Here is a 22,085-nt window from a genome sequence, read left to right as displayed (position 1 = left end):
CGTGCAGACACTGAACCGTTGCGGAGCTCGGACCTGCTCGGTCGAGCTCAGCCGGTCTGGTCTCATCATCACCGGGCTGAGGGACAAAGGACTGACCGACCATGGAGCTCTCCAGCCGGGTAAGATAAACACACCGCTCCGCTAGGTTTCCTCTGAGGGCTGAGAACCAGTGTGTGGAGGCAGAGACAGAACAGAGCCGCTGTGTGAGCAGCTCTGCAGGAAAAGACTCCATGTGTCCACCTACTGTAACCGAGTCTTTACAGGGGAGCAGGACACTGTCCCATCAATGGACCCATTGTAACTCACTGGTTTCATGCAAGCTGGGGACTGGGAGGAGGAGGAGGAGGAATAAAACTGAATCTTCATGGAAACGTCCCACTGCAGATTTATTACTGAGCTGCATGTAGATAATAAAAGATAATTTTTCCTCTTTTAAGATGAGATGTGAAAAGATAGAAAACAGAGAAGAATACAGTGAATAAAACAACAGTGTTAAATCTAAACAATAGAAAATAAAAGTATAAAGTGTATAACAGAACCAGTGCCTGGTAGAAATTTCAATAAAATGATAATAAATAATAAACCATTCAAAACACAGTTACAAGGTGCTTTAGAAGTTCAAAATAGAAGGTAAAATAAAGGATAAAATAATTCAAAAAGACTGTAAGTAAGTGTTAGTTAGAAGTAGTGATAATAAGAGTAATTAATGTTACATTTATTGCACATGAACAGTAATAGTGCATGAAAAAAACAGAATAATATTGAGTGTGTGTGTGTGTGTGTGTGTGTGTGTGTGTGTGTGTGTGTGTGTGTGTGTGTACAGTTTGTGCCAGGACACGAGACAGTTTATGGAGGTGGATTTTTTGTTCAGTCCAGTCAACGTGGAGCTCACATGGAAAAACCATAGTGGAAAGAAACACCACAGAGAAACCAGTCATTTTCTCTCGGAGCAGTTTCTGTTCAGTTTTTTTTTAACTGCTTTTTATTTATTATCAGGACACTCACTTTTTCCACTATATCTCCACCTCCACCCCCCTCCTGATGGCAGATGTTTTTATGGACAATAAAGGGTTTAAAGTTTAAAGCCTCCAGCAGCAGGACGGAAGCTGAAGCTGTTTCCTCCCCCACACACACACACCAGGTTTGTTCACATCTCTGTGACAGCTGAGCGTCCGGGGGCCCCGTCACAGGTTCCCACGGCCCCGGGACAAACACTGCTCCAAAATACACCCAGACATATAAAGTACATATATAGTACATATAGTACACAAGAGTTATATATATATATATACCTCTGAAGTTAATCTAATAGAATTTAAGAAATAGGGAGTGTATGTAGAAAGTAGTATATACAACAACTGAAATGTTTCAGTACTTTGAAATTGTACCTAAGCACAGTGCTTGGTTTTATCAGCCTGCTCCTATATTTATATATATTTAATGTTTTGTTTGTCATACATTATTATATAGAGCGTATGCAAAGGCTTTGATGTCACTACTTCAGTCAGATTTAATTTGTTCAATCGTCACTTATATAAAAAGAATTCCACTGACATGGTGATTCTTCATAATGAGTTTGTTCTTGTAAATAATGTTTTTATTAGATGCTAATTAATTAATTAAAGAACAAGTTATGTATAGTTGTGAAAAATCCCTCTAGTTGTTTTTCCTCCGCCTCCAGCGAAACACTTCCTCTCTCTTTTCAGTTAGTTAAAGATTTACTCATGACTTATTGATTTTTACCGGCCCTGTTGACTTCGTAAAATATAATTTTGATTAAGCTAAGTAGCTAAAGTACTTTATACACTGATGAGTAGTTTCATCTGTAATAATGCAGTTCATCATCAAAATCTGTATTTTCAAAATAAGATTCTATGTTTAAACACCTGTATAGGATTAAGAATTGTGAATATAAGTATAGTGGAGGATTAAAAGTACTTGAACCTCGTGATGTGTCTGATGAAGTTGAGTATTATTATATACTTCATGTTTTATTCTCCGAGAATAGATCTGGAAGTTTCTGTGTTTTTTAAACCTCTGTAATATCCAGTTCTGGTATTTTAGCACGAGTCATTTTTCATTCCTTTGTCTTTATTTGGGCGGTAAGAGAGGAACTGGGATTTTTGTGATATTTCCTGTTTCTCTCAGCTGCAGCCGATAAGCAGGAAGCGTCTCCTTCCGTGATAGATGGCCTCTGCGGAGCTGAGATAACCTCTTCCTCTTTTCTTCACCAATCACGGCGCTGGATTCGATGTAACCATGGGCTTATGGCGGGGTCTACGAGTGGCGTTCATTCTGGGGTCGTTGTTTATGATCCTGCTCCTCCTCGTGTACTGGGACGACGTCAGGGGCTTCAGCCTCCACCCGCTGCAGGACCCCAAACACGGGTCGCCTCAGGCTGCATCTTGTCCTCTGACGACTGCCGGCCCGTCCCTCTCTCCCTCCACCGCCAGAGCCCAGACCAGTTCTTCCTCCACCGTCCCCACCAACGCTTTCAAGACAAAACTCATCCCTGAGAAGACGAGATTAGAAGAACAAAAACAGGAGGACAAACGAGAGCAGGAGGAGGAAACAAGGGAGGAGGATGAGGAGAAGGGAAGGAGTCGTACTTCTGTTGACGTTAGGGAGCAGGAGGCGAGGAAGCAGAGGATCAAGGATGTTTGTTCAGGACAGGACGCTGTGGAATTCCCTGGAAGGACTCGACCATTTGAGCAGATCCCCAACAGGGAGCTGGATCACCTGATAGTGGACGACACACACCAGATCATCTACTGCTACGTTCCCAAGGTACAGCTGAGAAAACACACACACGCACGCACACACACACACACACACACACACACACACACACACACACACACATTCATGGTGTCTCTTTGTCTTTCTGAACCTTCTTGTCTTTTCTCCTCCGTTCAGGTAGCGTGCACCAACTGGAAGAGAGTGATGGTGATTCTGGCTCAGTCTCTGATCTCGCCCTCCACAGGAAAACCGTACACTGACCCCAAGGCTGTACCTCCGGAGCTCGTACACAACTCCACTCTTTACCTCACCTTCTCCAAGTAGGAGACACACACACACACACACACACACACACACACACACACACACACACACACACACACACACACACACACACACACACACACACACACACACACATACATTCTTTTCTCTTTTCTCTTGACTCTTACACAAGTAATTGTTCTCCCTTCCAAATATTACTGAGGTAAAAGTACATACATGAACGTTAAAATGTACTAAATATAAACATACATAATTTGTATATTTCCGTCTATCTTTATTTACAGTCTACGCTTTTAATTATTTAGCTGATTTGTATTTGCAGGGACAGGAGAAGGCTTTTAAAACTACTGACAATTAAAAACAAATCTAATTGACCCTTATGACAAGAAAAATGCTCTTATGGATTATCTGACATTTAGAGAATTTGCAGAAAATAAAATAAACAGGTAATTGCTGTTACACGTAGATACAATTAAGAGTTAGATATATTTTTATTAAGTTGTTTGAGGCAAAGCAATCAAATGCAAAGATAATCAACCTCCGACTTTCACACTTGCATAACTGAGTCAAATGGAGCTGTTTTTCTTCATCGTCAGTTCCGCAGCAGCACTTAGACACCGAGTTACACTAGAACTGTGTTTGACGAACTCTCCGTGAGCTGAAGGAGTTATTCACTGAGTTGACACATGGAAGGAGGAGAGGCGGAGCCCGGCGCTGCAGCACAGACGGACCTTTCTCCAGCGCTCAGGAGCCGAGTACCTGAACATGTGTTTTTCTCTCTGCACCATTGTCCAACAAGACAAATCATTTCCCCCTGAGAGAACCGACCCCCTGCTGTGTTTGCTTTGTTATCCATCCAGGAAACTTTAAATAGAATTTGAATGTTTGATTCAAAGCATATAATAATAGACTGTGACACTAACAGAATATCCTCCTCTGTGTTTTGTTCTCCCTTTGACCAGGTTTTGGCATCATTACGGTTCTCTGTCCCGCCACCTGATGGCGCTCAAGCTCCAGCACTACACCAAGTTCCTGTTTGTACGAGACCCGTTTGTGCGTCTCATCTCTGCCTTCAGGAACAAGTTTGGAAGGTGTGTTTCACAGTAGAGTGTCTGTGTGTGTGTGTGTGTGTGTGTGTGTGTGTGTGTGTGTGTGTGTGTGTGTGTGTGTGTGTGTGTGTGTGTGTGATTGTACACAGAGGTACATGCTTCACTTTGATTAAACTGCAGTTCTTTGATGATATATTTATCAAAGTGTGTGTTTTTAAGCCCCAACCAGGAATTCTACAAGCAGTTTGGTTCGGTCATGCTGCGTCGTTATGGTAACGTCTCCGGGACTCTGCCGGAGACAGTGGCCGAGGCGTTTGCCGCAGGAATCAAACCGACGTTTGAGCAGTTTGTAGAGTACCTGCAGGATCCAGAGACTGAGCAGAAGAGCATCTTCAACGAACACTGGCGACAGGTATTTGTCTCACACAGGTGCAGCATCACACTACTCTTAAAACTACACACTACACTTACAAATACTACTGCATTTTCGTGATAATTATGTTTTATTAGATTACAATATGCAGAGAAAAACTTTATTCTGTTACCTTCTCTGTCATTTCCACTTTGTTTGATTGTTTCCACCATTGTTTTCTTAATGGAGACAGATCATGTGTTTTTATAGTGTGTTGTATTATGACAGTTATGCTTATCAGTGCATAAGAAGGAAACATTTTGAATCTGCACGTTGGGATTCTTCACATATATTTAACCTTATCTATGATTTAATTTTTACTGCCTTTATTTGTTTTGGAAAAGAAACAGCTTTTGATTTAAATTGTTTTATTCACTCACATGGTCTTTATTTTCTACTTCTTTGTATTCAGTTCAGATTTTTTTGCATGTTCTCTGAATCACAGTAACATAACTGCAATAAGTTGATATGTAATAAATGATTGGTATATTCAGAGGGAACAATACGTACATGAATATTGCTGAATCCACATACAGAGCCGTGTAATTGTGTATAAACTCGCATTTAACAGTATACATAAAAGAAGATGTTACATAAACAATATCATTATTAATTTAGAGAGGGCACATACAAACAGTGAGGTGCAGAAATATTAAATCGAATTTTATTCGCGTCACCCATATTCATAAATCACAATTTTCTTCATAACAATAACAACAAAAGTGTGTGAATACATTAAAGTCCGACTGGTGCAGGCTGAGGAGCCAAAACCCTCCAGGGCAGTAAGAGTAGAACAGCAGTAGAGTTGTGTTTCTTGTTTTTCACACCTTCCAATAAAGTACAAACATGGCAGAAAAGTCACAAGCAAAATTAAAGCCATTTAACAAGTGTCTGTGTCTTTGTGTGTTTCAGGTGTATCGTCTGTGCCATCCGTGCCAGGTCGGGTACGACTTCATCGGGCGACTGGAAACCCTGGAACCCGACGCCGAGCACCTGCTGAAGCTCCTGAAGGTGGATCATCTGTTCCACTTCCCCTCAGGGGCCCGTAACCGAACCGCAGCCAGCTGGGAACAAGACTGGTTTGCACAGATTCCCATTACGATGAGGAGAGAGCTGTACAAGCTGTACGAACCAGACTTTGAGCTGTTTGGTTATCCCAAACCTGACAGCGTCCTCCATCAGTGACCCACACCACAGAGCCAAAGGCCTGGGCCCTGCACCGTGTGTAGAGCCCCCTCACTGACCTGCCTTTGACGACCAGTCTACGATGCTGTTTGTTTCATTTGTGTTGGACTTACCTCAAGTGACAGAAGTGTTATTTTGTCATGATTTCATATCGGAAGCACACCCACGCTTGCAGGCTACATGCTCCCAGTCTGTCTCCCCATGTAAAGGCACTTTGAATAGTATTTTATGAATAGTATTTTGGTTAGTGGTGGGGAGACGACTGGGACTGGGAGCTGACATCTCTGAAGGGAAATGTGCTGCAAAAAATAAAGTGTTTTTTGTTAAACTTTGATTTTTCTTTTTCTGATTTTACTTTGTGTGTTTGAGGCTGTGGTGGAAAAAGATATTCAGACATGTTGTGCATTAAATCACAAGTACGATTAGTTGAAAGTTCTGCACACGACGTCCAGCACACTGTACATTGTCGAACTGTTTGAGGAGGACTCGCAAATGATGAGCATTACCACAGGACCAAGCAAGCAGCCCATAACAAACAGGTTTTAGAACGGGCACTGCACGACTTTGCAGATAAACCAGGTAGGATGAACACAAACATCCCTCCGCACCATAGACAACATCCAGCACACAAAAGAATACAAATGTATATATGTCGTAGACGTGTTTGACGACGTCACCGGACAAGAGAACAAGTGAGTGGATGAGTAAAGTCAAAAAAGTAAAAAATGTCAGATATGAAGAACAGGCCGTGATGTATGGAAGAAAATAAAGATCCTGTAAGATATAATAATAAGAAATTACTTAATATCTCAAAATTATGACTTATCTCATTATTATGACTTAGTATCTCTTTGTTATGACTTAGTATCTCATTGTTATGATTTAGTATCTCATTGTTATGACTTAGTATCTCATTATAATGACTTAGTATCTCATAATAATGACTTAGTATCTCATTGTTATGACTTACTATCTCATTATTATGACTTTTCTCATTGTTATGATTTAGTATCTGATTGTTATGACTTAGTATCAAATTTCATGACTTAGTATCTCATTGTTATGACTTAGTATCTCATTGTTATGACTTAGTATCTCATTATAATGACTTAGTATCTCATAATAATGACTTAGTATCTCATTGTTATGACTTACTATCTCATTATTATGACTTTTCTCATTGTTATGATTTAGTATCTCATTGTTATGACTTAGTATCTCATTGTTATGACTTAGTATCTCATTATGATGACTTAGTATCTCATTGTTATGACTTAGTATCTCATAGTAATGACTCAGTATCGTATTGAGATGCTAAGTCATTATAATGAGAAAGTTTCTCATGACTTACAGGATCTTTATTTCCTTCGTTCCACAGTAAAGTGACAGTGAGTGGATGAGTAAAGTTAACATGTGAGAACAGGCCCTGATGGTGTTTCCACCGGTGAACTCACAATGACGACATCCACCACTTTCTATGACACAAAGACATTGTCCTCTGTCCTCGTGTCTCTGTCCACGTGTTCCAGCCCTTTCCACAGACCCCGCCCCTTCCCCACGCAACCTCCGCGCTCATTGGCCGAGCCGGGCTGTCACTCGGCTGGCCCCGCCCTCACCTCTGCTTTGACAGTCGAGCGTCGACGTCACCGATCGAACACGGAAACAGAGGTGTTGTGATGGAGGTTCAGCGGCTCCTCCGGCTGTGTGGTGACCGGGTTTAGTGGCTGTCAGCGCGGGGCTGGACGACGCGAGAGCGGGCCGCTGCGGAGCGTGTGGCCGATGGACCGCGGCGCTGGAAACGTCGCGGGGTTTCGACCTCTGTTGTCGGTTGAATAGCGTCAGGCGCTCGGAGCCCTGAGACGCGGAGAGCTGGGGGTCATGGAGGCGGTGGGACGACTTCTGCTGCCTCTGCTGCTTCTGTCCTGGGGAGGACAACAACTACAGGTGGCTGTGTGTGTGTGTGTGTGTGTGTGTGTGTGTGTGTGTGTGTGTGTGTGTGTGTGTGTGTGTGTGTGTGTGTGTGTGTGTGTGTGCGCGCGTGCGCGTGCGCGCGTGTTTGTGTCGCTCACTCTGTGTGTGGGTCTCTCGTTATTTACGCGGAACTTTGGCCGCCACTGCTCTGTGTCTATTTCAGGATCGAGCAAAGTTGCCATGATACGATGATATGACGTTTAGTGTTTAGCAGAAAGAAAGTTAATACTGTGTGTGTGTGTGCGTGTGTGTGTGCGTGTGTGCGTGTGTGTGTGTGTGTTGGGGAGGGGGGTGGCTGTATGAAGTGATTGTTGATATTCATTGTTTGAAATATACAAAACTGTTTTAAAGAACAACATGACAACACAGATATGCACAACAAATACAACGCAACCTTAGAGACACACAATACATCCACAAAGAGAAGGAAAATGCCCTTTTCATGACCTGAAAAATACAAAACTACAACAAAGATGTGAAAAAAGTACCACAAAGATGCAAAACATGACCACAGAAGGACTCAAAGTGACTGCACAACAGGTACAGCACGACCATAGCGACACACAAAACATCAACAAAGAGAAGAAACATGGCCTCATCAAGAAATAACATGAACTGAAGGATACACAACTGCTACAAAGATTTGAAAAATTGTCACAAAGAGACACAAAAGATGCAAAACTATTATCAAGACCTGCAGCGTGAACCACACAAAGATGCACAACAGGTGCAGCAGTCGTAAGGCGATGCCAAACGACAAAGCAGTGACACAATTCATCCACAAAGAGATGAAAAGTGGCCTCTTAGAGACACAAATAGACCAAAAGACACAAAAAAGTTCTACAAAGATGAGAACAATTACCACAAAGAGACACAAAACAGCCACAAAGATGCAAAGCAAATATGAAGACAGGCAACATGACGACAAAGAGATGCACAACAGGTAAAAAGACAAAGAATGACCAGAAAAAGACGCCAAATCGCTGCACAGACACACAAAACATGAACAAAGAAACGGAGAATGGCAACGAAGCGATGAGAAATGGCCTCATTAGGACACAAAATGACCAAAAACACACACAAAACTTTTTTAACAAAGTAAGCGACATGACTCACAAAATAACCATAAAGAGACAAAAAAAAAAATAAACGCAAATATGTTATTACCAAAATGATCCACATAGAGACACACAAAACTATTACAACTCATATTGTGTGTCTTGGGAGGGTTTTAGGGTCCGGGGCCTTTTATCAGTTTGTGCACTTTTTCTATTATCTCTGTGTGTGTGTGTGTGTGTGTGTGTGTGTGTGTGTGTGTGTGTGTGTGTGTGTGTGTGTGTGTGTGTGTGTGTGTGTGTGTGTGTGTGTGTGTGTGTGTGTGTGTGTGTGTGTGTGTGTGTCATAATTCTGTTTGTAATAGTGTGTCTGTACCAATGAGTGCTACCCTGCTCTGTGTTGCCAGTGGCCACCCCTTTGTGGGTAAATATGGGAGCGTTACACACACACACACACACACACACACACACACACAATGTAGGGTGTAGTGTTGGCAATAAGGATATCCTGTTTAATCAGGAACACATCATGATTATTGGAGCAGAGACTAACTGCAGGGCTGAATGTCAACCCCTGGCAGACCTGACACACCCACGCACACACCCACGCACACACACACACACACACACACACACACACACACACACACACACACACACACACACACACACACACACACACAGCTATGCTAAAATCTTGGATACATGACACGGTGACTGAACTCTGTCAGACAGCTGGCCTAAAGTCTCTCTCTCTCTCTCTCTCTCTCTCTCTCTCTCGCTCTCTCTCTCTCTCTCTCTCTCTCTCTCTCTCTCTCTCTCTCTCTCTGGCGACCCCTCAGGTTGGGGGGGTCCGGTCCGTCACCCTCCCAGAGTCCCTCTTGTTCGTCTCGACACTGGACGGTAGTCTGCACGCTGTCTCCAAACAATCAGGGGAGATCAAGTGGACTCTGAGAGAAGGTTCATACACAGACATCGGTGTGATTTCCCTAATGTTTGTTTTCTTTTTCGTTTCTGATCAAATTGTTTCCTTGAATTCCTCCAGACCCCATCATCCAAGTGCCTGTCTACCTCTCAGAGTGAGTAGCACACACATAGACATTCACTTATATGCACACACACACTGGTCTGGACATCAATCTTCAATACCTTTTTTATGGTTGAGCAAATAAAGATATACAGTGTGCACAAGGCAGTGAGTTTTTAAAACTTTCAAATGTCTTGTTTTGTGAACTTACTATTTAACAAGTCCCCTTGAAAATACACATGTTTAAACTCACAATATTCTCTGGGAAATAGGTGAAAATAATTCCCTTGTCCAGAATTGAACGTGTTTCTTTTTGTAGTAGAGGTGAAAACATAACCTCCATGGTGGAGGTAAAGGAAACTATAGGAACAACTCAGTCTCATCTCTCTATTATTTTCACTTTCTGTCTCACACATCTCTATAAACATGCTTTTATCACCGATTTTATTATCTGTATTTTTTTAATTATTATTATTTCATTTTATTCTGATTGAGTTTTATATTATTTCTTCTAAAGCGATTTGTTACTTGTATTGAAAAGTGCTGTGCAAATAAAATTAATATTATTATAATCTCTAATACATTAATACAATGCTCTAAAGTGTATATTAATATTGTAGTGATGGAAGATCTCCAGTCAAATCCCTCCTACAAACAACTGATCATCATGTGAATGTTGTTTTCTTTGCAGGCCGGGTTTCCTCCCAGACCCCAATGATGGTAGCTTGTACATCCTGGGCGGGAAGCACAAGGAAGGCCTGATGGTGAGGAATACTGTGTTTGTGTGTTTGTTTGTGTGTGTTTGTGTGTCAGTTTGTGTGTCAGTTTGTGTGCCTGTTTTCATCAGTTGTTCCTGTTGTTTTCATGTATCTGCAGAAACTTCCTTTCACCATCCCAGAGCTGGTTCAGTCAGCTCCCTGCCGGAGCTCTGATGGTGTCCTCTATACAGGTAAAGTGTGTGTGTGTGTGTGTGTGTGTGTGTGTGTGTGTGTGTGTGTGTGTGTGTGTGTGTGTGTGTGTGTGTGTGTGTGTGTGTGTGTGTGTGTGTGTGTGTGTGTGTGTGTGTGTGTGTGTGTGTGTGTGTGTGTGTGTGTGTGGGGTTTGGGAGGTTATGTGGCTGCGTGTTTGTGCAAATATGCAGAGGAAAGTGTGACTTGTTTTATGTACATTACATCATAGTGGGGCCCATTGTTTGGCTTTGTGTCAGTTAAACCTGACATATAAATATTTGAGAATCCTGGTCCGTCAGTAGTTTTCTGTTTGTGTGCAGGTAAAAAACAGGATGTGTGGTTCGTGGTGGATCCTGAGACCGGTGAGAAGCAAACCAGTCTGACCACCTCCTCCTCTGAATCCATCTGCCCCAACTCTCCTCTGCTCTACATAGGACGCACAGGTAGGTGGCACCAGCACATGCACATGGCTGGAGTATTCTCATTAATCACAAATTTATTTTTTATGGACTTTTCATCTGTTGGTTTTCCTAGAATATGTTGTTACCATGTTCGACACGAAGACGCAGGAGCTGCGATGGAACGCCACGTACAACGATTACTCAGCTCCTCCTTATGATGAGAAGCAAGACTACAGTATGTAGTTTTTTATTGTGCCACCATTTGTAAGACCAATACGATGCTTTTACTCTCAGACCTCTGGTAATTTATCTCATTATCTCCAACGACCTGTTTTATCCCCATTGTTTCCCATGTTTGATATTCGCTTGCTTACACATGTTGGATATGGAGTGAATGAACTGGCTGTTTTTTTGGGTACAGATCCAGATAAAGAGCTTTTTAATGAATAACGGTTAAATATATAGTCTGATATTTGAATTTAAAACATTCAAAAGATGTAAATAACAGATTTCAGCTGAGGTTTTATGCCCTTTTAGTGCTTTTTACTTTATTGTTTGCAAAGAAATTACCAGATAAATCTGTCACAGAATGAAGCCTGTGAAGAGCAAGAGCTTCCCTAAGTCATACATAAGTGAGAGAAGTACACAAATGGAATAAAATGAAATAAAAAGCTAAAAAGTGAATTAAAAGCAACCAAGGACAGTCCAAAGACTGAGAAAACTGTGAGTCTTCAGTTTAACCTTAGATATGGGAATGTAAAACTTTGTAAGAAAGGTAATGATTCTTTAAAAACAAATAAACTAAACTTATACTGAATCCTAAATTTGACTGGTAGCCAGTGCAGTGGATTAGCTGGAAGTGAGATGCTGTGTCTCTTCCTGGTTCTAGTTAGAAGTACCACTAACATAAAACCTCCCAGAACGTGTGAAACATGTTGAAAGTGATGTTTTATTCCAGCTTGTCCAACACTAACTCTCTGTTGTCCCTCAGAAATGGCTCATCTTGTGTCGAGTGGGGACGGTCTCGTCGTGACAGTGGACAGAGAGTCAGGTAGGCAGAGGTGTGTGGTTTTTACTATGTGAACATATTATTACCTAGAGATGATAATTGTTGAACATGTGTCTTTTTCAAATGTCTTTTTTTTTTTTGTCTTCTAGGCGACGTCCTGTGGACTCAGAACTATGGCTCACCCGTCGTGGGCGTCTACCTGTATTCTGGCGACTCGCTGAGACACGCCCCCCACCTGTCCCTCGCCATGGAAACGCTGCGCTTCCTCACCTTCTCTGCCAGCGACCGCGCGGACGCACACTCCACGCTGAAGTGGAGCTATCAGTTTGTGAAGGAGCAGGCAAGCGCAAAAACACAACTCGTGTAAGAGAATTATAATTTACACACACTCACACATGCATACGAAATAATAGACACTTGTTAAATTCCGTCCTGAAGTGATGTCTGATTTCCAGAACGATACTTATACATAATAACTGTAATCAAAAGGTAGAAAGCACAAACCCTGCTGAACAATCTCCCAGTGTAAGTGCTTCATTTAATACAGACGAGGCAGAGGCACTGAGACTCTGTCGTTTTCTCTCTCAGGATAGTTTGACCAACAAGATAAACTCTGTTGCAGTGCGTCCACCCTGTGGTTTGGACTAGTCGACTGGTGACAGTGTGAACTACCAGTTCTGCAGTTTGATTTCCTGTATCTGGGGCAGTGAGTCAAAGTTCAGCTCTTGGCTGGATCTCTTGCGGAGGTGTCTGTTTATTCTGTGTATTCTAAGAATAGACTAGAGATGGACGACATGACAGCTCCCGAAAAAGTGAAGTCAAATCATCTTGATTGCTCCCTGGTGGCTCGGCCATAAACCCCGCCTCCTCCGTGTTAGTGGATGGGCATGGAACAAACCAAAAGTCTAAATATGAGTCAAAGAGATTTTTCTCAAACTTTATTTCCGTCAGTTTAGGTCGTTCACACAGATTTTTGTTCAAGTGTTCATTGTCCAGTAAGTTTTACATAGTTATTTAATGTTATAAAATGGGGGTGAAACTTCATGATTGACAGCTATCTGTGATTTTAAGAAAACACCTGCCAGTCAGAAACAAGAATTTCTGCAGCAATACAATTTTTTATATATAAATATAAAAAGTGTGATCAGTGTGAACTGCTAATTGTTTGACTGTGGAAAACCCCATATCTGATGAGTTATAATTAAGTATGATTATTAAGTATTAATGATTTATATTTCTGTAAGTGTCTGAGTTTTCCTCTCGACCGAAACACAAACAGAAAAGCTTGATAACTTGACTTTCTTCAGCTGAGGAGATAAACCAGCTTTTGTTTCCTTCAGACCAACTCTCTATGTTGGAAAGTTGGACACTCACCTTTACGCCTCGACCTCCCTCGTCCACCATGGAATCTCCTTAGTGGTGAGTTCAAAACGTACAATCAATTTGTATCATATATCTGAATTCAGCTGTAACACTAATTCGAATTATACTGTATCAGATGAGAAAGTAAGGATAATGTTCGTAATGATGATAAAAACGGTTGCTTTTTTTGGGGTTCTGGTTGCCATGGCAGCCTCGGGGTCTGACCCTGGCTCGGATCGAAGGTCCTGTGACGGCTGGAGTGACGGTCGGAGAGCGAGGGGAGTGTGAGATCATACCGTCCACCGACATACGCTACCCACCGGGGACCACCAACAGCCGGAAGAACCACTGGCTGATAATAGGTACACACACACACACACACACACACACACTCACACACATACACTATGAACTATTAACGTATTGGAATGGACCTAGATACCTGGAAATACATTTAAAAAACATATCTCCATCTTACGAAGAAAACGTTGCAAAGTCCCATCAGACCTGAAACAATTGTGTATATATTTATCAACACAATCACAGACACTCATAAATTCATTATGTGTGTGTATTTGTGTGTTTCAGGTCATCACGAGCTCCCTCCAGTCGCCCACACCACCATGCTGAGGGATTTCCCCGTCAGCCTGCAGCATTCTGGGGAGGCGGTCATCCCCCCTCGATCCCCCGGCTCCCCTGCCTCCTACTACCACCAGCGATATGTGAGTCACATCCCCGACTTTACACCTGAGAGTCGGTAAATCACCAGAATCAGGCAGTTACCCTTATTAGGCCGTTACTCTCCATTACAGCCGACTTCAGGCTGTGCCAGAGAGCAAAGAAGTGATGTGATAAACTTCTAAATGTCCCTTTAACAGCCAGTTGGGTGGACAAACTGCTTTACATACAAATAAAGCAGACAAACGCAGATGATAAAGCGCTCATCCCGTTTCCGTTGTTTGTCCTCCCTGTGTCCTTCAGTTCCAGACGGTCGGTGGTGGCCATAGCGACACTACTGGTGACAGAGGAGGGGAGGACGGGGACGCTTCGGGGCCGACGCAGCCTCAGAGGCCGGTCGCTGCGCTGCCCGTCTACATGACTCAGGACCGCCTGACGCTGGCTGTTCTGACGCTGCTGCTGGGAGGATGGCTGGCCTTCGCGCTCACGTACCCTATTGTGAGTTTGTGTTACTTATGCACAGATCACGAAAACAGACCCAGGCTGTGAAGCAGAATGGAAATATGTCGATTGAGAAGGAGGCAAAAGCCGAAGCTCACTGAAAGAGACAGCAGCTGAATTTGAATTACCTCCTACCAGTTTTTCTTTTAGCCGCATTTATAAAGTTTAACAAACAGAAGTTATCCTTATTATCTCTGCCAAGGAATTTATGTTTTGGAAATTGATCAGAGAAGAACCCATTAAATGTTGTTTTTTTTTAGTTCAAGTGTTTTTCAACATTTTTCCTTGATTTCTCACAGATTCGTGAAAAAAATCTGGCTTATTTAAGGGGCTGACATTTACGAGATCAAAATAAAAATCTGGTGAATTTAAATGTGATTAATAAGGGGACTGTTGGGCCTTAGCGGGGGGGTGGGCTCTCTGTGTGCCCCTAGTTCAACCCTCTAGTCTTCAGAGGGTTGAAATGAGGCTACGTTTCTAAACATGTAATCCATATCTGGGATCTGTGTGGGGTTTTTTTTTCTTCCAGCGAGCAGCCCAGCAGCTGAAAGCTCAGAGGCAGCTGGAGGAGGCGTTTGAGTCTCGTCTCCAGTGCTTGCAGACCAACATGCAGACAAACACCCCGACGGTGACCTTGGTTTCCACAGACACGACTCTCTCCACCGACACAAACCTCTCCGGTGGTGAGCAACTGATAAAACAAGTTGTTTTCCCTTTACTTAAGGACCTAGCGGGCGAGTTAAATTATTCAAATGTTTCTCTCCGTTGCACCAAGGACATGAAATATTATTAAAATGTGCTGGGTAGTGTTGATGCAATGTTTTTGTCTCATTTATTAAATATTTATTTCTTGATTTAAATCGGTTACAGAGGAAAGTTAGCTTTATTTAAAACTTGTTTGTACACACATAATAAATATCTACGCTTTTTCTTTTTCCAGACTCTACACCTGCATCGGCCAACCCCCCACCGAGCCCTCACACTCGGAGCAGCAGCACCTCAGACGCCGGCAAAAATGATACAACTGCTCACAATCCCACAGCAGGTAACACAAACTAAACACAACTGTTTATAAAGAGTATTAAATCATGTCCTCCTGTCCTTCACCATTCAGATTCATTTCTCTCTGCCTCTTTCGTCTTCCTCAGACCTCTCAGAAGGAAACAGTGAGGAGGTGCAGGTCGGGAAAATCTCCTTCACTCCGTCTGACGTCCTTGGACACGGCACAGCAGGAACCTTTGTGTTCAGGTATACGTCGTCATGTGTACACACGTGTTTACCACCGTGCTGTTACCATAGCTGATTGTGTAAAGACGATGAAAATGTATTGTTCTGTGTTCGGTACGTCAGGGGTCAGTTCGACGAACGACACGTGGCGGTGAAGCGAATCCTGCCGGAGTGTTTTGAGGTGGCAGAGAGAGAAGTGCAGCTCCTGCGAGAGTCCGACACTCACCCGAACGTCATCCGCTACTTCTGCACGGAGAGAGACCACCTCTTCACGTACATCGCCATCGAGCTGTGCGCCGCAACGCTGCAGCAGGTGAGTGTCTCTGAAAGAGCAAAGTATCGTGAGGCCCTCATCGGAGCACAAGTTCTTACTTAATGACAGAAGTTACATGCTTTTACATGTGTCTCTGCAGTATGTGGAGGATCCATCTGGCTTCCCTGAGTTGAATCCTATAACTCTACTGGAGCAGACCATGTGTGGCCTTTCACACCTGCACTCACTCAACATAGGTCTGAGAAACACACAAACTGTTTGTACATGTTTATACACACAACAACACACAAGTGTCCCCCTGGAATCCCCTCTTATCTCTTAATGACGCTCCATCATCTCTCCCTTTTTAGTCCACCGCGACCTGAAGCCTAGAAACATCCTGCTGTCGGTTCCCAGTGCGCTGGGTCAAGTCCGAGCGCTCATCTCGGACTTCGGTCTCTGTAAGAAGATCCCAGACGGTCGCTGCAGCTTTTCTATGCGGTCGGGGATTCCGGGAACTGAAGGGTGGATAGCTCCTGAAGTACTGCGGGATACGCCTGGAAATAAACCAGTAAGATGCATATTACAGGGTAAAGTGGTTTGTCTTTGAGTCTCAGAACTGATTCAGGCAATTTGTATAACTGGCCACAGTCAGACAGAACTCCTGCAGATTAAAAAATTGACAGTTTGAATCTTACTTCTTATTGTTTTACAAATAATTACCTAAATATCTTGGTTTTTTTAACATCAAGATCCGTAATCCGTTTCCTGGGGAATTGATGAAAATGCAGAAACGTGCTCTTTCTTTAAAATGATAAACATTTGCCCCTTAAGCCAGATCCACACCAATACTTTACAGGTTCTCCTGTGGCCCATAATCCATCCCTCCATCACGTTTGGTGTAAATTTGTCAAGAAATTTGTCCTGACACAGTTTTGGTTTCTCTTCAGACGGCAGCGGTGGACGTGTTCTCGGCCGGATGTGTGTTTTACTACGTGATCAGCAGGGGGCAGCACCCTTTCGGCGACGCACTGAGACGACAGGTCAACATCCTGGCAGGAGAATATTCCCTCTCACGTTTTATGGAGGATATACACGGTGAGGGCGGCGTGTCTGCGTGTGTCTTCCTCTGCTTGTCCTTATGTTTACAGCATTTATTAAAAAACACATCATTCACACATTTGCATCGAAGCTACGCACCAAATTCTACAGATACGACGGTTATTATCTCAAACATCTGCAAGATTGTAATGTAACGCACGTAAAATTATACTTGACTAACCTGAAAACAATTATTATATCGCTGTCCAATCAGATAACGTCATAGCACAGGATCTGATCGAGCAGATGATCGGTGCCGAGGCCGAGTCTCGTCCGTCCACCGCCTGCGTGCTGAAGCATCCGTTCTTCTGGAGTTTAGGGAAGCAGCTGCTCTTCTTCCAGGTGTGTTCAGTGTCTCCTTTCAGGCCCTTTTAAAAAGTTCTTGTTTCTTTCTTGCTGTTAAATAGACATTTAATTTTCTGTGTGTGTGAAGGATGTGAGTGATCGCATAGAGAAGGAAGCGGCGGACAGTCCCATCGTGGTCAGACTGGAGACTGCAGGCAGAGCCGTGGTCCGAGCCAACTGGAGGATGCACATCTCTGGGCCTCTTCAGACAGGTGCACAACACAAAACATGACCACACGTCTTCACTTCACTGTGCAGGATAACGAAAACCCGTCACTGGCTCATTTTCTCATGCACGTTTCAGATTTGCGGCGATTCAGGACGTATAAAGGAAACTTGGTGCGAGACCTGCTGAGAGCCATGAGGAATAAGGTCAGTCACACACTTACATTTTAGTTTTTATACAAGCTCTGGGCATTTTCTGTGGTTTGCCTCTGGAATAAGAAGAACGCAGCAGGAGTTCACAACAACAGGAAGATGTTCAGGCGATAGGCGGAGTCTGGGTAGAGCAGCGGGAGGCGGGACATGATGTATAAACTCTGCACATGTTTGTTTACAGCACATCAACACCGACGTCAGCCCTGATCTCCAAAAGCTCTTGAATTTCGTTGTCTTCCTAATTTTCCTCCATTGATATTTGTATTCTTCCAGCAACTGTCGCGTGTTAGAAACGTCATCAACACGGCACGAATACTTCCAGGAAATGTTCTCCTATACTTCCCCTCTGGAAAACCTCCGTAAAATGTCTGGTGTCTGAAAGCAGCGTGCGACACACCCCCTCTGCTCTTGACTCTCCGCGTTGTGCTTGTTCCAGAAACATCACTACCACGAGTTGCCGCCTGAGGTGCAGGAGACGCTCGGCGAGCTGCCTGAAGGCTTCATCAGCTACTTCACCTCACGGTTTCCACGGTTACTGATGCACACGCACGCCGCCCTGAGCATCTGCGCCCACGAGAGGCCGTTTCACTCCTACTACCTGCCCCCCAGCGCCAAGCAACTTTAACATGACTCTGCTCTCCGGACTCCACACGCACATGCGTCCATGTACCTTTTGGTGAGCAAAGGAAATCGCTGACAGTGCCATGTTATTGCTTTTGTAAAGCCCACACTGTTTAGGGGACGGTTACAGTGTTTGTTTTTTTTATAAACCTTGATTTGTTTTACAGATCCATTTTGCAGATATATTTTTAAAATTAAACCTAGAAACCACTCAGAATGCAGATCTCCACAAAGTCTGCACACGGTTGTTACATCAATAATATAAATATGAAATCTTTAAAATGCAGTTGCCAGATATTTGTATTCAGTTAAGTGCAATAGTTTAGCTTTGTGTTTTTTTTAATCACTACAAATCCAGGAGCGCAGAAGTTCTTTGAATTCACTTTGGGGGGAAAAACCATCAGAATTAACGAGATAACAAGCTGAGAATAAAGCTCCGAAGCCGACATGTTCCACCTGTGTAGTTTGATCCAGTTTGATTTGGTTTGGTGTTGAGATGTTGCGCCTTTAAGTGATGGAGATGAAAGCTTCTCCCACGAGTTGGAACTTTCTCGTTAATTCGGAAAAACACAGCCGACTTTTTTCTTCTCAAGTGAACACAACATACTTCTGTGCTGGATAAAAGACTTTGGGCTGTGCGGAGATTCCTTCATCTTTACTCTTTGATGCAATTCTGTCTTTTTCTTTTTAATTCACAGTTGAATTTTTGCAATATTTTATTAGAACGAGGGGAGAAAAAGGCTCCAGAGTTTCCCAAAATAACGGGTTTTATCCCAAATCACCAAATGTCCCTGAAATACATCGCCTCCCTTTCCTTTCCTGTCCGTCTCTGTTACTTTATCTGATATCCTACATGTGTATATATACAAACTTATTCAACTACTCTATTTTATAGATGTTTTGCCTTTAGTGGATAGTTCAGACAGGAAACAAGGATGAGAGAGAGGGGGCGACATGCAGCAAAAGTCTGTAGATAAAAAGCAATGATCACTTATTTTTATGAAGATAAACATTTGAAATAAATGAGAAACAGTGTTGCTCAGGTCTCAGATTCTAGCTTCACGCTTTAGTTTTTTAAAAAGTGTACTGAAATATGATTATTGTGGAGGGTGAAAAACAAACACAACAATTCTGTCACAACACTGGACGACAACAGGCGGGTGAAGAGCTCGCGTTGACTGTTTTAAAAAGACAGATGTTCAGTTCCCCGTCCTGCTGCTCGTACGTGGACTTTGCCCAAATCACTACAATGTTTGATGTTATGTTTTTATGTATTTGATGTAGTTGTCTGTTACTGCACTGCTGAAGGATAATACTCAAATATCACTGGCACTGTGTAAAAAAAAAACTGTTGGGAAATGTGGCAGCTTTTCATTTGAAGTTACGGACATGTATGTTCCATGTTGTGCGGTTTACACGCATGTAACCGAGCTGCAGTTTGTGTCATTGGATCATCACTCCCCCCTGAATGTTTCTGCACTGCTTCAACTTTTTAAAACCTTCACAGTTTCACACGATGCTGCCGAGTCGTGTGAAATCTCCGGATGAAGGTTTGTTTCGAGTTCTGCGGTGGAATGAATGATGAAGAATTAATCTTTTGTACTTTTTCTTTTCCGTGAATGAGTGAATTAAATTGATGCTTTGGGTGTGCCAAAGAATGAAGTCAACCAGGTCTGGTGTGGTTTGTCAGCAGAGAGAAACACAGTAATTAGCTGGAGACCATATTGAGACAGTAGGAAATGTAAAACCTATCGTAATGATCCTGCAAATAATAATAATAATACATATATAGCACATTTCATAGATAAAATGTAGCTTAAAGTCAAGTAAATGCATAAAAGTACACGCTACAATAAAACATGCAAAGTTCTTAGAATCAAGCGTCTTACTATGAACAATGTGTTTTTATATAAATGCATCGTTCTCTGCTTCACACTGTGGATTGAACAGCCCTGTGAAATGAAAGAGTTCATTTCCGCAGTGAACATCCAAATCACGCAGTTGTAGCTTCAAGACCTCCGATGATCCACGGAACAACACCTGAACATGACCTGCGCCACATTTCATCACATGCAAGTGAAGTGGAGCAAAGTCTACATCTCTAAAGCTTTACTTCCTCCGTTACCTCACCTCTTGCTCCGGAGCGACTTCACAATTATCTGTTGTCAGTAGTGAGTCGTCCTCAAACACTTTCACAATATACTCACACTTTGTATTGTTTGTGTGCTGAGCTTTTTATCAACAGTCTAATGTGCAGAGTGAAGTTTGAAAACTTTCATCCTGCCTGGTTTATCTGCAATGAAGATTTAATTAGTCAATGTTTTTCATCTACAAATCCCACACGATCTTCAGACCCGAGCTCACAAGTTTTCAAAATAAAAACTCTTGTTATTATAAAGCATCACTAACAAAAAAAACAACTCTATGCTTTTACTTTGAAGACAACTCGCTCAAGAGGCCTGAGGATTCATGTTTGAAATATCAGCCTGTTTTTATTTTTCATCATAAAACAGCAGCTTTAACACAACTCTGCCGGTTTAACAGGCCTCGTTAAAAGAAACAGACAAACCTCTGAACGGTTAATTCACCCAAAGTCTGTAAATGTTCAGAACGAGAGTTGTTTTTGTGCGAGAACGTGTTATTCATCTGTGTGTTTTTGCCAAAAAAAACAATTTACTATGCCAGAGATATTTGAAAGCTCAGTATCTGACAAACGCTGAGCGACTTCAGACCTTTTTTATTATTTACAAGACATGAAACATTAGTCAATTAGCGATGCATTACTCCCCGTGTGCCAGCAGAGGGAGACACCTGCCTTGTACATCTCCCCCTAACTGGTTTAAAAATGTAAATATGGAAAAGTGATTCATTTCCATATGTTCACTTTAATTGAGGCCTGAGGTAGTTTTTTTTTCTACTGTCACGTCTGCATCTGTGGCCTCGTTGTGTTTCTCATTTTCTCTCCATGTGTGTTTGTTTATCTGTTGTGTTCATAAACAAACAAGCTGCATCTGAAAAGAAAACACGTCCAGCAGAGCAGATAAGGCTTCAGGCGTCGCTGAGTTAATTCCACTGTCAGCGTGAACCAAAACAGAAGAGGTCTAATGACGTGACGGCCCAGGGCCCAGAGATGTGTCACGGCCAGATCGTCCACTAATGAACCACCAGTTGTTTATATTGGGCTGCATGATGCATTGGTTTGGTCAGTTCCTGTGTGTGTGTGTGTGTGTGTGTGTGTGTGTGTGTGTGTGCGTGCGTGCGTGCGTGTGTGTGCGTGTGTGTGGACACGTGTGTGGACACAGGGAGTACTTGGCTCATTATTAAATATCAGAGTTCAGCTGTAGGCCCAATCAAAACAGCCTTAGGGAAACATCAGCTTAACCAGAGTCATGAGACCGAATTCTCACACACACACACACACAGACACACACTCTGCAGTACTGATGAATGTGCTTGCTAGTCAGGTCTGTGTGCATCAGTGTAGTCAACAGACTGATTCTCTATTATATCATTTTAAGCAAATTGACTTAAAAACA

At 42.7% G+C, this 22,085-nt stretch overlaps 2 protein-coding genes across 3 annotated transcripts; both read left to right on the top strand.

Annotated features, from left to right (window-relative positions):
• On the top strand, positions 1-6,004 carry LOC118123186 (carbohydrate sulfotransferase 12). 2 transcript variants are annotated; one of them, XM_035180401.2, is made up of 7 exons: positions 9-119; positions 997-1,141; positions 2,149-2,787; positions 2,917-3,059; positions 3,987-4,115; positions 4,293-4,485; positions 5,398-6,004. In XM_035180401.2, the coding sequence occupies exons 3-7, from the start codon at positions 2,260-2,262 to the stop codon at positions 5,668-5,670; spliced, it is 1,266 nt and encodes a 421-aa protein (XP_035036292.1). In that variant the 5' UTR covers positions 9-119; positions 997-1,141; positions 2,149-2,259; the 3' UTR covers positions 5,671-6,004. The 2 variants fall into 2 exon arrangements, with proteins under 2 accessions (XP_035036284.1, XP_035036292.1); XM_035180393.2 differs by lacking the exon at positions 997-1,141 and having other exon boundaries at positions 1-119.
• A 1,268-nt stretch (positions 6,005-7,272) lies between these two features.
• Positions 7,273-20,216, top strand: ern2 (endoplasmic reticulum to nucleus signaling 2). Its single transcript, XM_035180368.2, has 24 exons — positions 7,273-7,614; positions 9,539-9,656; positions 9,742-9,775; positions 10,415-10,487; positions 10,600-10,672; positions 10,994-11,116; positions 11,208-11,309; positions 12,066-12,125; positions 12,233-12,446; positions 13,424-13,502; positions 13,657-13,807; positions 14,034-14,167; positions 14,427-14,621; positions 15,154-15,307; positions 15,565-15,669; positions 15,773-15,872; positions 15,975-16,164; positions 16,265-16,361; positions 16,476-16,675; positions 17,055-17,202; positions 17,420-17,547; positions 17,639-17,762; positions 17,855-17,922; positions 18,365-20,216. Exons 1-24 carry the CDS (start codon positions 7,549-7,551, stop codon positions 18,551-18,553), a joined length of 2,925 nt encoding a protein of 974 aa, XP_035036259.1. The 5' UTR covers positions 7,273-7,548; the 3' UTR covers positions 18,554-20,216.
• Positions 20,217-22,085: the final 1,869 nt, after the last annotated feature.

Source organism: Hippoglossus stenolepis, chromosome 2 (genome assembly GCF_022539355.2).
Source record: "Hippoglossus stenolepis isolate QCI-W04-F060 chromosome 2, HSTE1.2, whole genome shotgun sequence".
In the NCBI taxonomy this organism is placed as follows: Eukaryota; Metazoa; Chordata; class Actinopteri; order Pleuronectiformes; family Pleuronectidae; genus Hippoglossus; species Hippoglossus stenolepis.
This window is presented reverse-complemented; position numbering and strand designations above follow the sequence as displayed.

What these genes read in the sequence shown, in the direction of transcription:
- LOC118123186 (XM_035180393.2), top strand. Translation starts at nt 2,260, where the DNA reads ATGGGCTTATGGCGGGGTCTACGAGTGGCGTTCATTCTGGGGTCGTTG. An exon ending in TCTACTGCTACGTTCCCAAG is followed by an intron (nt 2,788 to 2,916) that starts GTACAGCTGAGA and finishes TCCTCCGTTCAG; the next exon opens with GTAGCGTGCACCAACTGGAA. An exon ending in TTCAGGAACAAGTTTGGAAG is followed by an intron (nt 4,116 to 4,292) that starts GTGTGTTTCACA and finishes TGTGTTTTTAAG; the next exon opens with CCCCAACCAGGAATTCTACA.
- ern2 (XM_035180368.2), top strand. Translation starts at nt 7,549, where the DNA reads ATGGAGGCGGTGGGACGACTTCTGCTGCCTCTGCTGCTTCTGTCCTGG. An exon ending in GTGCCTGTCTACCTCTCAGA is followed by an intron (nt 9,776 to 10,414) that starts GTGAGTAGCACA and finishes TTTTCTTTGCAG; the next exon opens with GCCGGGTTTCCTCCCAGACC. An exon ending in GACAGTGGACAGAGAGTCAG is followed by an intron (nt 12,126 to 12,232) that starts GTAGGCAGAGGT and finishes TTTGTCTTCTAG; the next exon opens with GCGACGTCCTGTGGACTCAG.